Here is a 15,456-nt window from a genome sequence, read left to right on the forward strand (position 1 = left end):
TGAGTAAAAGTGACAAGAATAGGTGTCCTTGTCTTGTTCCTTATCTTAGAGTAACAACTTTTAGTTTTTCACCATTGAGTATGATATTAGCTCTGGGCAGATTTTCCTTATTGAAAACGTTTGTAGGTATAGTGTCTGGGCTTTCATTTTTGGATGATGAAATTTTGTCATTTAGAGTTCCATTTTCAGAACATTATATAATGTACAATAAAAATACAATAAGATGATAGCCTTGGAGATATACTTAAGATTAAGTAAAATATATTTTAAGTAAATTGAGATGCATTATGTTTTAAAAATTTTACATGAAAATATGTCCCTTTATTATTTAAAACATTTTTATTATATGTATTATTTTGATTATAAGTGTGTTTATTATGGAAAATTTGTAACGTAGGTGCACCAGGATGGCTCAGTCAGTTAAGTGTCTGACTCATGATTTCAGCTCAGGTCATGATCTCAGGATCCTAAGATGATCTGAGCACTGGACTCTGCACTGGGCATGGAGCCTGCTTAAGATTCTCTCTCTCTCTCTCCCTCCCCCCCTCTAAAAATTAATTAAAAAAAAAAAAACAAAGATTTGTAATGTAAAAGGGTATAAAGAAAAAAAAAATACCCAGAGATAATCTCTGTTCTTGTTTTGCAGTAGTGTATGAGATGTGGGTCAGGTCCAGGCTCTCCTTGTCTTTTCTCTCTTTCTTATATTTATTTATTGTATTTATTATATATTCTGTATAGGTATATGACATGACAAACACACACACACACCCCTTGCTACAGACGGAGTTATTTCCTTCCAAAATCTGTATGTTGAGGTCCTAATCCCCAATGCAACTATATTTGGAAATAGGGCCTTTGGAGGGTTATTAAGGTCATAAAGTTGGGGTCCTAATCCAGTAAGACTGGTGGCCTTACAATGAAAGGATGAAAGATAAATCTCTCTCTCCAGCATTGCTTGCAAGCTCAAAGGAAAGGCCATGGGATGGGGGTGCTTTGGGTGGCTCAGTTGGTTAAGCATTTGCCTTTGGCTCAATCCTGGGATGGAGCACCAGGGGGAGCCTGCTTCTCTCTCTCCTCCCCATTTGTGCTCTCTCTCACTATCTCTGTTTCTCTCAAATAAATAAAAAAGAATCTTAATTAAAAAAAAAAAAAAAAGGAAACACCATGGGAGCACACAGGGAGATGGTGGCATCCTTCAAGCCAAGAGCAGAGGCCTCAGAATAAAACCTGCCTTGCTGGGACCTTGATTGTGGACTTCTCAGCCTCCTGAACAGTGAGAAATAAATTTCTGAAGTTTAAGCTAGTCAGTCTTTGGTATTTTGTTACAGCAGCCCAAGATGACTAACAGACACACATAGACATACATGAGTCCTGTATATACAGAGACACACATATTTTAAACAGAAATCGAGGTCATTTTCCATGTAATCTAGTGGAGTTTTTTTTTCTAATTACCATTAGCATGAATTACGCTGTGATACAGTTATATTTTTTCTCATATATGCCACATGCTTTTCCATATTAAATCATCTGAGACTAGGTTTAAGTTCTTGTGTTGTGAATTAAAGCTTCATTTTGTTTTAAACATGGCCATTATATAGTAATACCTCTGAGCCTGTTGAGATGTGAGACATCTTTTTCTTTTTTGTTCATTTGCTATAGACTTGGAAGACATAACTGAGATTACTTAAATGATCAGTACTGCAGAAGTGGACAGTCACAAGTTCAGGTTTAAGACATGGGGTTTTCTGTGCAGGCTCTAGAGGACTGTGTGAAGAGGTATGCAGCCTGCATTTTGGAGAACCTCTGTTCTGAGTTTAGCTATGGTTTTAGCAAACGATGCAATCTTAGGATTCAGTTTGTTTGTTTGTTTGTTTGTTTTTTGTTTTTAATCTCTGAACAACCTGGTGGGGCTTGGTAGTAGCAGCTGCTTCACAGAGGTGTTCTGAAGTTCAGACAGGCAGCTCTGAATGTGCCTTTCCTCTGTTACATTGGTGGGTTTCCCTTCCTGGTTCTGGACCTTTCCAGACTACTACTAGTCTGCAGGATAACTGTGCTGGGTCAGGCAGGAATCACCATGTGACTCTGGCTTTTGCTTTTGTGAAGTGGATCTGGTGATACTTGAAGGCTCCCTTGAAGAAATGGTGTCAAATTAATTCATTACAGTAGTCCCCGTTATCTACACTTTCATTTTTCACAGTTTCTATTACTCACCATCAACCATGATCCAGAAGTAGGGCGTCCTTCTTCTGATGTACCATTAGAAGGTCAGTAGCAGCCTAACCTAACGTCACAGCGCCTGCGCCATTTGCCTCACTGCATCTCATCACACGGGCATGTTATTATCTCACATCATCACAAGAAGGGTGAATGCAGTACAGTAAGATATTTTGAGAAAGCCCACATTCATATAACTTTTACTACAGCATGTTGTTATAATTATTGTTTTATTATTGTTGTTAACTCTTACCATGCCTATTTCATAAATTAAACTGTATCACAGTTACAGGTGTATAGGGAAAAACATAGTATACGTAGGGTTTGGTATCATCTGCAGTTCCCGGCATCCACAGGGGTCTTGGAATGCATCCACTGCAGATGCAGAGGGGACTACCTTACATCGCCCAAAGGGAGAAAGCAAGCTCTGTTACTCACGATGTTGGTAGAGAGGCCCGTCAGTTTTCTGTGGCACTGTGTGTCATTTACCTGCCTGCTGAGCTGAGTTACTAAGTGGAACTCTGGAGGAAGCAAACGCAATACAGGACTAAACCCTCAAGCCTGTCAGTGTCCAGCTGGGGCCAGTGGAGTTGAATTTTGCTACAGCTCGGAAAGTCTATGTAAATTCCTCATGGGCAATGAATTTTTTTTGGAATAAATATTACCCAGAATAACTCTGTCCATGTACCAAGACCTTGAAATTTTGGGGTTAAACAGACATGCTAGTTGTGAATTTCAGGGTTTTTGTTTGCCTTTTTTGGATAATGCTAATTATTTAAGCTAGTGGAGGGTAGCAAAGATATGGATGTTAATGGTACTGCTACTCTCTGTAATATTGATAAGTACAGATAGATAAGTCTGCTTAAAGATAAATAGATTGATACATAGATATAGCTATTATATGTTTCTATAATAGATATATCTTTACATTATAACATTGATAGAGATCCAGATCTAGAGACAGCAAAATAGAGGTATAGATAACATCTAAAAGGGTGTCTGTTTTACTCACTCATTTATCCCCAGCAGAGACTAGTACCTGGCAACTAGCAGTTCATTAAATATTAGTCGAATGAGTTGCAGAAGCAGCCAGCTGGAGGGTGAGGGTCAATAAATGGTAGCACTTGATAAATCCTCAAAGTTCAACCAGAGCAGAGGTGTCAGTCATATGGGGGAATATAGAAAGTTATGGCACAATCCTGGATATGAAATACCTGGGAGCTTAAAAAATACCCATGCCTGGGCCTGCATCTGAGATGCTCATCTAAAGGGACCAGTACGGGGCTCAGGCATGGTTTTAAAAAACTCCTTGGGTGATTTCTTGGTCTAGCAACGAGATGCAGATCTTAACATCACTAGTCTGTATTTGACAGAGATCTGCGTGATTAGGCTAGTTAACTGTAGTCATTGCAGGGGAAGGGTTCACTGCAGACCTGAGTAGGCTGTAAGTGTTTCCCAGGGTTAGGGGAGATATGGGTTAAGAGTCAGATAGAGAGGGGCGCCTGAGTGGCTCAGCGGGTTAAGCCGCTGCCTTCGGCTCAGGTCATAATCTCAGGGTCCTGGGATCGAGTCCCGCATCGGGCTCTCTGCTCAGTGGGGAGCCTGCTTCTTCCTCTCTGCCTGCCTCTCTGCCTACTTGTGATCTCTCTCTGTCAAATAAATAAATAAAATCTTAAAAAAAAAATAAAAAAGAGTCAGAGGAAGAGACTTCAGGGTTCTCCCAAGCAGACATTACGGAGCAAAGTCTGGGAGGTGGGTATGAGTGTGACATTTCCTGTTGATAAGAAACAAGAGTATGCCAGCTCTCCAAGACCAAAGCTTAAGGCAGATGTCAGAGTGAAGCTTTCTAGGTTATAATATCCCATTTAATGCGACCCTTTCATTTAGCTTTCTAACCTGTGTTCAAGTTCGTGTTATAGGAAATGCCCTTGTAGAACCTTCTAGTGAACGCTCCTGAGTATTTTGGGCTTCCATTTAGGTCAAATATACTAAAGTACTTGAGATCACAAGATCCTGCTCTACTTAAAAAGTCTAGTTAAATATTAATGTGGGGAAATTTGCTCTTGCATATTTTCACACGTAATTTCTTTAATTGGTATTATGCATTTTGCATAATTTAAATACCAACATCTGGGTGATTTGCTCAGCCAGCAGAGGACTGTTTCCTCAGAAAGATCGACACAGCATCATCTCTGAACTGCCTGCCAAGAGTTAGCTGTTTGGCGTTTAAATAAAGAATGTTTTCTGCAGTGCAAAGTGTAGTGGAAATTGAACTGCCCCAAGAGTTTCTGTTCATTAAAAGCACAATATTAATTCTCTTTACTGTTAGGGGCTGACTGTCAGTAAGGCCAGAAAGTTTAGGTTTGTTAGCACCATTGGGTAGGTCGTGGCCAGAATCTGCTCTTCCCGTTTCTGCCCTGGTGAGTCTGGGACTGTTCACCATCTGTTCTAAATGTGTTTCTTTTGACTACAGGTACTTTCATGTGGATTGTTTCAAAGTCCTGGAGGAAGCAAGGCTTCTCATTCCTACCTTAACTTTTATGATGTAATAGAGGCCAGTCAGCTATCAACGTCATGATGTTTGGTAGACATATGTTGCACACTTCTTAAATTACGATGATAGTCTTTTAGAATCAGACCTTCACATTTAAGCAAGATTCCCTTATAAGCTTGACTTATTCTGGCCATTTTTTTTTTTTTTTTTGCATATTTTTATACATTATTTCATTGAATTTTAAAGACAATTTTATGAGGATTATTATCCCCTTTGATATATGAGAAAACCAAAGGCTTAATATACTAGATCAGTGGTTTTCAAAATGTTGAGTATGTACTTTTTTTTTTTTTTTTTTTTTAAATTCTGGCCATTTTAAGTATTCTTTTGATGTTCGAGAGCTCCTTTTGCCTAGCAAGGAGCATTTAAAAAAAAAGGACTGGTTAGAGACTGTCTTAGCCCTAAGATCAGAGATCATGATACTGTTAAGTAGTTTGGCTCTCATGGACCCCATTCTGATCTCTCTTTCTTTGGGGATGACTTACTATCCTAGATCCACTGTTGCTTTCTGGAAGGGTAGATGCACAGGAAATGTAATTTGGGGGGACTTGAGTGCTCTGAAAATAGTAAGCCAGATAGAGTGATATAGTATGGGCCTGAAAGTAGGGGAATGGGGTTGAGTAGGGCATAAGCTTTATCTGAGTGGGGATCTTCTCCACCTGACTCACTGGTGTCTTGCTTTTTGAGACAGCAGGCAGCATGTGTGATAAGAGCGGATTGAAGGAGGGGAGCAAGACATAAAGATATTAGGGAAGAACTTCCCAGGCAGAGAGAACAGCAGGTCCAGAGGCCCTGCAGTGGGAATGAGGAGGCCATTATGGTTGGAGCATTGTTCATCAAGTGCAGATTGGAGGGGGATGTGGTTGGACAGGTGCATAGGGACCAGATGAAGTAAGATGTGAGGGTTATTTTATTTTAAATTCTTGGGAAACCATTGTAGGGTTTTATTCCCAACTTCTTGAAGTTTTGAAAAGGTGGCTCTGGCTGTCATATGCAGAATAGATTGTAGGGTGGCAAGAGAGGAAACAGAAGGACTAATTGGAGGACGTCAGAGACTCTAGGCGGGATATGGTGTCTGTCAGACCAGATCAGTAGTAGCAGTGGAGATGGAAAATTGTGGATGATTCAGATTTTTTTTGTGCAGGTAGAGTTGATGGACCAGTGATGGTCTAATTAGGAGATTTGAGGCAAAGAGAAGGACCAAGGGTGGCTTCTAGCCTAACTCACTTGATTCTTTCTTTCCTTTTCAAGCCATAGATTCCTAATTCTGCCTTCCCACCTGAACCTCATCCTTCCGGGAACTTCGTTCTGATTAAGGCTGATTGCCATTGCTGCCTTCATTCTAGTCCATGGTATCTGCCAGACCTTTTCAGTTATAGTAGATTTCCAGTCCTTCATTAACTTCTACAGACTATTTTTTTTTCCTATGCACACACACGTGTGTGTGTGTAAATCAGATTTTGGTTCAAAGAGCATAATTAGTAGAGCTCTCATAAGAAGGATTACATGTTACCAATAGCTTTGTAGGATCATAGAACATGCTGTTAACCAGCAAATATTTTTATCCACTTTTCTCTCATATGCTCTCTGGGAACACAGCAAAAGTAAAAAGTTATTTACTGGAGGAATGTGAAGATTCTTCCCCCTTTTCATCAGAGCTTACTCAGGTTGCATGAACAGAGCGTAAAGGAAGACAGGATGATAGTTGAGGCAGTTGACAAGTATAACTTCATTGATTTCCTGGTAATCTTGGCAACTGCTCCCTTTCTCTGTTAGATGGACAGATTTCTTTCTATGTGTGGAAGAATGTATAAGAAAGAGTAGCTTCTGGTGAATGTCAGCTTGTGGTGCACTTTCAGGATTTCAGAGCTAATTAATTTGTGTTGCCAATGACTATTTATCATTTTTACATTATACCAGAAACATGTAAATTACTTGCGAACACTTGCCAGTCAAATTGGTGAGTGATTTTTAACTCAAGTCGCCAATATCCACTTGCTGAGCTGTCTGCAAAGTCTTACTAGTAAATGTCAGGATTTTTTTTTTTTCCTGGCAATAAAAATCTTTGGGATATTTATCAGATTTTTGCAGCTCTTGCAAACTCTCCAGTTTCCTTATTTCTCATTAAGAGAATATGTGAAAGGGTTGAGAAGGATGTCTTAAGGTCAGTCCATCTGAACTGATTGTTATGGAGTGCATCTGCCCCTACAGTGTCAACCAAGCTGTCCCTTCCTTTCTGATCCCGCTTCCCTTTTTTCCTCTCTTTCTACATCCTTAACAGATTCATCTTCTGAAGTATCAACCAGTTCCTGTTTTCAAAATTCTCCATGGCTTCCCAGTTTCTGAATCAAATAATGACCCATCTGCCTGGTTTTCCAGTCCATTTTTTCCCCAGGCTTAGCTGTTAAACTGGATTTCCAGGGGGTCCCTTGTATAGATACCCATGTTTTCTGCTTCCATGCCCTTATTCAAGAAGTCCCCCAAACCTGGAGTACCCTTATTTTCTTCCTTTTTATAGCCTGCCGAAATCCTAGTCTTTAAAGAGGCATTTGAAGATGACATCACAGTTTCAAAGATAGGAGGAAATCATAAAAAGCAAAGCAAGCATCCCATGCTGTTACAGAAATACTGCTGTGCCTCCTAATAGGAAGCAGATGACAAAGTCATGAGCTGGCTGCCGAGGAAAAGGGAAGGTTGTAACAGAGTGTGTTCCTAAGCCTGTACATGAGAAGCTGAATCAGTGAGGGCTCAGAAAACCCTCCCTGAAACCCTCCAAACTAGGGACATAGCAACTGATTTTCCTCCCCTTTTGAGGGACCACAGAAGTGGCTGATGGTGGCAACTGGGAGGATGTGAAGAGCAGAACTGATTTTCTTTGTAAGTGAAGACCTGGTGAAACAATGAGTCTGAGAGCAGTCTTCCCTGTAGGAGTGGGCCCTCTTCTCAAGCAGGAGGAAAGAACTCAGTAGAGGCTATTTCATGACCTTTGTTGAAAAAAGGCAGAGCCCTGGCATTCAGACAGAGCCTTTAGGGTGCTTTGGTTGAGATGTGGCTGTCTGTCATTACATCTGACTAGAGAAAAGTGGATAGAATGCAGACGACTTCGTTTTCGAACTTGACAAGATCACAGGTATGGTGGGATGAGAGTCAAGGAGTTTCCCATTCATGTGTTAGAGCATACAGATTTTCTGGATACTTAAGCATACACAAGTTGTGAGAAAAAAGTAGGGTAATTATAAAAACATGATTGCAGTGAGGGATAGGTAGAAAGACGGGCAGACAGCAAAAAGGAAAAAACGGAATATAGCATGCAAAGGACAAAGATCCAGATCTAGATGAAAACATACCTCAAGGGGTAGAATGGCATTCTTTACAATTGTTTCATTCTGTGGAACAAGTTAGTGAGAAATGTGAAGTCAATAAACAGAAAAGATGATAATAAAAAGCAGAATGAGATGAGGGGGGGAAGGGAGATTGCAGACCTAGAGAAAGATTTTGAGGTCCAAAACAACATCGAGTACAGGACTAATAAATAAAATTAGAAATACCAAGGGAAAGAATAGATGCCATTGAAATCAAATTACTGAAAGAATAAAGGCTTAATAATCTCAGTGAACCCAAATGAAATAATCAAGATATTAAGTACTGAGAAGCTAAAAGATAAAGAAGACAAAGACAGTGTAATATAAGGATAATTGGCATCCCCGAACTAGGCAGTCAGCAAATGAAACAAAATGCAGTAGAAAACAAGGCAATTTTCCTGAAATGAAAAAATAAACAAAAGAACTGGGTCTGCAGATTAGTATCAGATTCCAAGAAAATTTGGAGTACAGAAGGTTCAATACTGAGATCTATCCTCATTAAGCTATTGAATTTCAGAGATAAAGGAAAAGTTCTTCAGATCCCCTGGGCAGAAAACCAGATTGTCTGCCATGGACTAAAAGTTAGTCTAACTTTCTGTTTCCTTAGAGCAGTTTCTGAAGATAGTGAAGACATATGTTCAGCATTCTGAGAGAAAAGAAGTGTGACACAACCGTGGCCCAGACTGACAATAGCAAAGACGTCATTCAGGTGTGAGGGCAGGAGGCAGGTATTTCCAAACATGTACAAACTTGACTAACAGTGCTTAAAATCAAAACATATTTGATGAATATATACACGTCATGCTCATGAACCTCTAAATATGCTTTATGACATTTTAACTTAGAAGGATATTTTAGGAAATATCTCTTGTAGTGAAGGCATATTTGGTTGAAATTCAACAAATACTTCAGTTTCTTTTCCTTTTATTAAGTTCCTATAAAATGGCATGCAGTTTTCTTAAATGAAAAAGTAGCTTTGCTAGAAGATCATTTTATTTTTTATTAGTCTTCCTGTTTGCCTGACTTCCTCCCTCCTTTTCACACCCACAGTGGGCATGTGCTCTAGGGGGATCGTGCCATCCCCTCTCATCTTCTGCTACATGTTGTAGTCAAGTTGGCAGAAATTAAGTGCACTTTATTTGTGAGTCAACTCTACAGAATTCCACTAGTTAGTGAGACATGTAATTCTCCATAGACTACCTTTCCACAAAAAGATTCTGACATGTAATTTTTGACTTATCAAAAAAAAGCATTCCACTTAAAATCACTGCCTCCCCAGTGCCTCTCCATGCCAGATAATCAGCACTTACTGAGTGACTGCTGTTTGCCCGGTGCAGCTGGGTTCACCTCACATAACACGGTCAGTATGAGGAAACACAGTTTCTGCTCTTGGGGAGTTCTTCATTTCAGTGGGGCAAACGCGTTCCCAGGTTCCCAAGTAAGATCCAGCTCTCAGGTAGGCTTCTCAAAAGGGAAAAATTGGTTTTTGTTGTTGATAAGTTTTTGTGGTGTTTTTCAGTTATTCATGTATTCAAGAAAGCTGTTGCCTTGTGTCAGAAAGTGCTAGATACTGAGGATATGGTTGTGATTAAGAGGCATAGAATCTCTGCTCAATCTGATAAACCAGTATGGTGGTTATGTGGGGTGCTCTCAGTGTGCCAAGCCCTTGTGTGGGCTTCCCCCCTGGAATCTGGGCAGCCCTGCCTGCAACTCACCTGAACCACTGGAATGTGCCAGAAGTGATACAGTGAGCGTCACAGCACTGGACACATGTTTCAGGTTCAGAAACCGAAGAAAAACATATTGAATATATTATTTACAAATGTCACAAACGTAATGTTTAAAATAAGCTGATGCTGTGTTTTGACACTTAGTCAGGCTGTAGTTTCCTTTTTATACAGATATTGATTGCCAAAAGCTTTGTTTCAATACAAAATATGTGCAGATATAGTATAATATAATATAATATAATATAAATATATATATGTTACCACTTTCTTTGGGACCCAGTAAACCTAGCATTGGGGGAGGGATGGCCAATTCTGCTATGTTAAATATTCCATCTTATCAAAGAGGTGTTTCATAAATTATGTATAACAGTAGATGCCACTTAATAAATATTTTATATGTGATAGATATTTTTGTCTGAAATTACTTTTTCACTTGAGCAATGATTTAAACCCTTGTTTTTAGTTTTATGAGGTGACACTTTTATAATATCGTGTAGTGAATGCAGCTTGAATGTCATAGAGCTTTAGTGCAGCATTAATCATAAATTCATCTGCCCCCACTCCCAATCCTGGAAAACTTTCTCTTAATTCAGCTTTTACCCATTCAGCATATGGAAGTGTATGTGAGAACATGCTGGGTGTGTATGTGGGGGAGAGCATAGGGGGACAAGTAATGCTTTTGACCTAGTGGCTCCAAAGTTATGAATTTCAAATGATTTTCAAAGTCTGTGAGACTTATTTCAAGGAAGGAAAAAAAAAGTGTCTTTCAGTGGTTAAAAAAAAAAAAAAAAGAATATGAAACTAAACTGGGATGTAGTCCAAAACAATTTTTCTAGTTTGAGTGGGAGCTATTAGAACTTAAAACATTGCCTTTTTTTTGGGTTATTGTCCACTTTTATGCAGAAAGAAAATACATATGGCTCTGGACTTGTGAGAACAGTCACTCTCCTTTTCACATGGACCTAGAGGCCTGGAACATTCTTCGGCAGGTGGCTACCTACTATGCATGCAGTGCTGTCACAGTTCAGAGCCATCAGACCTTCCAGTGAGGACACTGTTTTATGAAATGGAACCGTGTGATTAAATTCTCCACTCTAACATATATCTTAAAAACAAAAACAAAAAAACCACATACTTTGCACTTCTGCTTGAATTCTACAGGCAGAGGAAAAGGACAAGTTCTCCCAAGACCTGAGAGGTAGGAGTAGAGGCTAGTTTATTTCCAGTACTCGTTTAGCTAAGATTTGCGAGGGCCTTGGTATAGTAAATCAGGATTACTGAAATCTCCGATATGGAAGCCTGAGATTCTGAGCCCTGGAACAGGAGCCTGGCTGATAAGAGGAGTAATTGAAGAACAATGACACGCTTCATTTCCTTTTCTTGAATCTAAGTTATGCATTGGTCATTTTCTCTGCATATCTATTTAATGGTTGTTAAATTGAATTGCTTTCTTTCAAGTGGTGATTTTTATTTTTTTAATTTTTTTGGCATTTCATTCTGTCACCCCCTTGCATGACTGCAGCTCTGCTGCGTGTGTTTGAGACACAAATGTCTGCAGAAATGAAGACCTGGAGGGACTTCTCTCTAGTGCCCGTCCCTCAATGTCTTAGGAGCTCCCTTGTCTGCAAGGTTGTGAGGTTCTGAGTCCTTCACCTGGAAGATAGCATTGTTTTAATATTTAAATGACACCGAGTATATTGATTCATTCTAGGAATGTAAGGCATACTTAATTGTGTCTCAGGCAGTTCTCATGTTGGGGATCTAGAGCTGTGCCCTGGTCACTGTGTCCATTACAGGGGTTTGGGTGGGGAAGAGATTTGCTAGGAGTGTCTCTACTTGGAGCCCGGTTAGTAACTTGGAACTTGCTTCCCTATTGGTCACCTCATACCTAAAATTGCAGAGCATAATGTGCTCTGGGATCTGACTCAGTCTAAACTCAGCATAGCCAAATCTCACGGCTGGAATTTTCACCTTCAGTCTTTGGAATTTATCTCAGACTTGTCTAGAAGCCTGATTTTATAGCTCTTTTGTCTTGGTACAGATAGATGGGCCTGATGTTAGGACAAAGGCCCATGGTCCCTTGCCTGACCAGTGCTATTAACCCTCCTTCCTTCATTTCTCTGAACTTCAAGTATCTGCCCATCCTTTCATTCATTTGACAAATATTTAGCAGTTACTATGTCAGACATGAAATTAGAGACCGGGTTACATTCTAATTTGGACAAAGTAATAAGCTTATATATAATGTCATATAGTGGTAATTGCTAAGGAGGGAAATGAATCAGGATAAAGGAGTCTATGATTACTATTTTGTATGGGTGATGGGGAAGGTGACTTTTGAGTTGAGGGCCAAGTTGTGTGTGTGTGTGTGTGTGTGTGTGTGTTTGGTCATTCTTCTCAACTAGGGCTGATTTTTGTTCCCCAGGGTACATTTGCCAATATCTGGAGACTTTTTGGTTGTCACAACTTTGGGGAAGAGGTAGAGTGTTACTGGGGTCTAGTGGGTATGCCATTTGGGGTGTACCAGATTGAACACAACCCGGGGGAGTGTTGAAAGCAAAGAACTTTGTATTACTTGTTCTAAGTAAGAGACCTGGAGAGAGTGCTCAAAGCACTGTCTTCCCATGGGGTTAGTACAGGAAGCTTTTATTCAGTGTATTCGGGGACAGAGGCAGGGAGCTTGCATTTAGTTCAGTTGTGCATGCCTGGCATGTCAGCATGCTAGTACATACATCTCATGTTCAACAGTGGTGGGAAACTCCACCCACAGGAGGAGATCCCGGCATTAGTGAGCTAAAGGTAACTTCAGGACAACTCGGGGGTTTCTATACAGCTCAAGAGGTCCTAGCTCCGGGTGCCTGGGTGGCTCAGTGGGTTAAAGCCTCTGCCTTCGGCCCAGGTCATGATCCCAGGGTCCTTGGATCGAGCCCCACATCGGGCTCTCTGCTCAGCGGGGAGCCTGCTTCCTCCTCTCTCTCTGCCTGCCTCTCTGCCTACTTGTGATCTCTGTCTGTCAGATAAATAAATAAAATTAAAAAAAAAAAAAAAAAGAGGTCCTAGCTCCAATCTGACCCAAACTGGCATATGGAAGGGGCTATCAGGCAGGACACTCCTGGCAAGGGACTGTCAGGTCAAACACTTAGCTGAGCGTCTCCATGGCTGGAACTCTTGGTTCTGCAAAACAAAACACAGTCCTTTCCTAATTTTGTCCCTCCCTCTCTTCTCTTCTGGTAGCTTTCCGTCGTCTTATTTGCGTAACTTCCCATTGCATCCTAGCTAACAGGTAGAGGCCAGAGATGCCGCTAAGCCTGCAGTGCACAAGACATCCTTGCATAATATAGAATCAGCTTGTCTAAAATGTCAGTAGTGCCAAGGTCTGGAAGCCCGGCTCTAGGGGAAGAGAAGGAAGAGACAGTGACAGAAGAAATAGCAGCCACAGAAGCAGAAGGAGCTATGCCTGGAGCCCTGAGGGGCAGACAGGCTGGCAAGTTTGAGCAATAGCAGGGAGCTTCCTGACTCCTACACAGGAGTGGGCAAGAGAGGGAGATGAGAACAGGAGGTCAGCAGGGGAGGAGGTCGTGTAGAGCTTTGTAGAGGCTTATAAGGACTTGGGCTTTCATCTCTGTGAAATGGAAGGCCACAGAAAGGATTTGAGCAGAGGTGCAGCCTGCCCTCATGTCCTCTGGCTGCTGAGTAGAGCACGTGCCACAGGGGGGCGCCATTGGTGGTAGCCGTGATTATTGTGGGTTTTCTGGTGGAAGATGATGGTGGTTGGGGCTCAGGAGGAACGTGGTACAGGTGGTTCAATGTTGTCGGATTGGGGGCATATTCTGAAGGGAGAGTCAACACTAAGCATGTAGGAATTAGAGAAAGGAGCAAAGTGTAATCATGGTTTTGGGTCTGAACAATTAGAAGGCAGATTGGCGTTCACTGAAGTGGTATGGCGTGCCGATTTGGGAGGCTGGGGAAGTCAAGAGTTGGTTTTTCAATGTATTCGCTTTCAGCTGCCTGTTTAGTATCCCCACAGAATAAACTGAGGTAAGTGAGCATATATGGGCATGAGCATGGGGTCAAGGGAAAGGACTGTCTAGAGGTTTAGATTTGAGTCATCGGCATATGGATTGCAGGTGAAGTCCAGAGAGAGGATGTGGTCATCAAGAGAGTGATGGTGGGTACTCTAGTCCCAAGGATGAAAGCCTGCATGGAGTAGGTTCCAGAGAGAGCGGGAGGGGAGGAATTGGAGAACCCACTCACATAGGAAAGTGTTTGGAGGTGATTTCTTCCAAAGGGGTACAGAGAAATTGGTGGTAACTAGACATGCAGGGCTAAGGGGTTTGGTTGGGGTGGGGGTTGGTGGCAGGAGATCTGTAGCATCTTGGTTTGTGGGTGGGAATGACGTGTTAGGTAGTAGAACTTGCTGTAGGAGACAAAGGGTAAGTACTTCTGGACAGGGGTCACTAATGCACAGGAGAGAGTTGCTCTGGGGAACATTCACAGTTTGCCATAGTGACTGGTGAGAAGAGTCAGCGAATCAGGAGACCTCTAGACATTAAATGAAATAAAGATTCTGAAGAGGCAGAACGATTACTTTGTAGTGCGATTGTCCTGGGACCTTTCCTAAGGAAGGTAAGGTTTGAGCTTGGCTTTGAAGAGGTCGTACTCATCAGGCCATAAGTTTACTTCATTTTATGTTGAGTTTTTATATGTTTCAAGTTCACTTTACCTGCCATATGCCAGGATTCCAACACGAAGGTTTTCCATTTTTCTTGCAGCTTGGAAGAAATCTCATTTTGATGAGAAATAAAATAGTGCTTATTTTAACACTCAAAAGAACACCTAATAAGTTCTCTTTTCCTCTGAGTAACCTTTTCCTTTTCTTTCCCTCCTAACTTCAGGAACAGACTCTAGCCCTTAGGAAAGAAGGGATTGGAGTTGTTTTGGATTCTGAACTGCCCCATTTGATTGGCATTGATGATGACCTTCTGAGTACTGGAATCATCTTATATCACTTGAAGGTAAAAACTGCTTAAGTACGACATACAATTTTGTGTTCAGTTTCCTCTTCAGATGCTAGCAAGGTTTATTTAATACTCTAGGTGTGTGAACACAGCTATTACATTAGAGAGAATACACTACAAATCTTTGAGCCCTTTGGGAATTTTCATCAGTTCACTGGTGTTCCGTGGAATTAGAAGTTCCCATGTTTATGGAGTTCTAACGCTAAATGAAGATACATTCACTTTGCCTTCCACTTTGTAGAATCAGTGAGAGGGAGGTGAGGAACAAAAAGGGAGACAGACCAAGGAAGGAAATTTGCAACCACCTGGAACTGGGATTTGCTACATGTCATTTTCTGGTCCCTTGGGTTAATTGTAAAGCGTGTCTCCTGCCTACATTATTGGGCCTGGTCCCAAACAGGCTGTTTGTGTAAGAGAACAGAATTAACCATGTTAGTATCAGCGGTTACCTCTGTAACCTTGACTTAATATCCTTTCTCTGATCTGTGGCTTAAAATGAGAACGGTATTATATTTATGCTTTGTAGCCATGAAGGAGGACCCCTGGCCCACGGTGCAGGGGGGCGGTTGCCAGAA

General features: G+C 41.1%; 1 protein-coding gene across 5 annotated transcripts in view; it reads left to right on the plus strand.

The window, feature by feature from the left end:
• Window positions 1–15,456, plus strand: part of KIF16B (kinesin family member 16B) — a 282,073-nt gene that overhangs the window by 126,880 nt on the left and 139,737 nt on the right. For all 5 annotated transcript variants that reach the window (XM_047744532.1, XM_047744534.1, XM_047744535.1 and 2 more), the window contains exon 13: window positions 14,759–14,878. In XM_047744532.1, the coding sequence (XP_047600488.1) occupies window positions 14,759–14,878 (120 nt within the window). The remainder of the gene's footprint in view (window positions 1–14,758; window positions 14,879–15,456) is intronic.

The sequence above is a fragment of the Lutra lutra genome, chromosome 9 (assembly GCF_902655055.1).
Source record: "Lutra lutra chromosome 9, mLutLut1.2, whole genome shotgun sequence".
NCBI classification, from domain to species: Eukaryota; Metazoa; Chordata; class Mammalia; order Carnivora; family Mustelidae; genus Lutra; species Lutra lutra.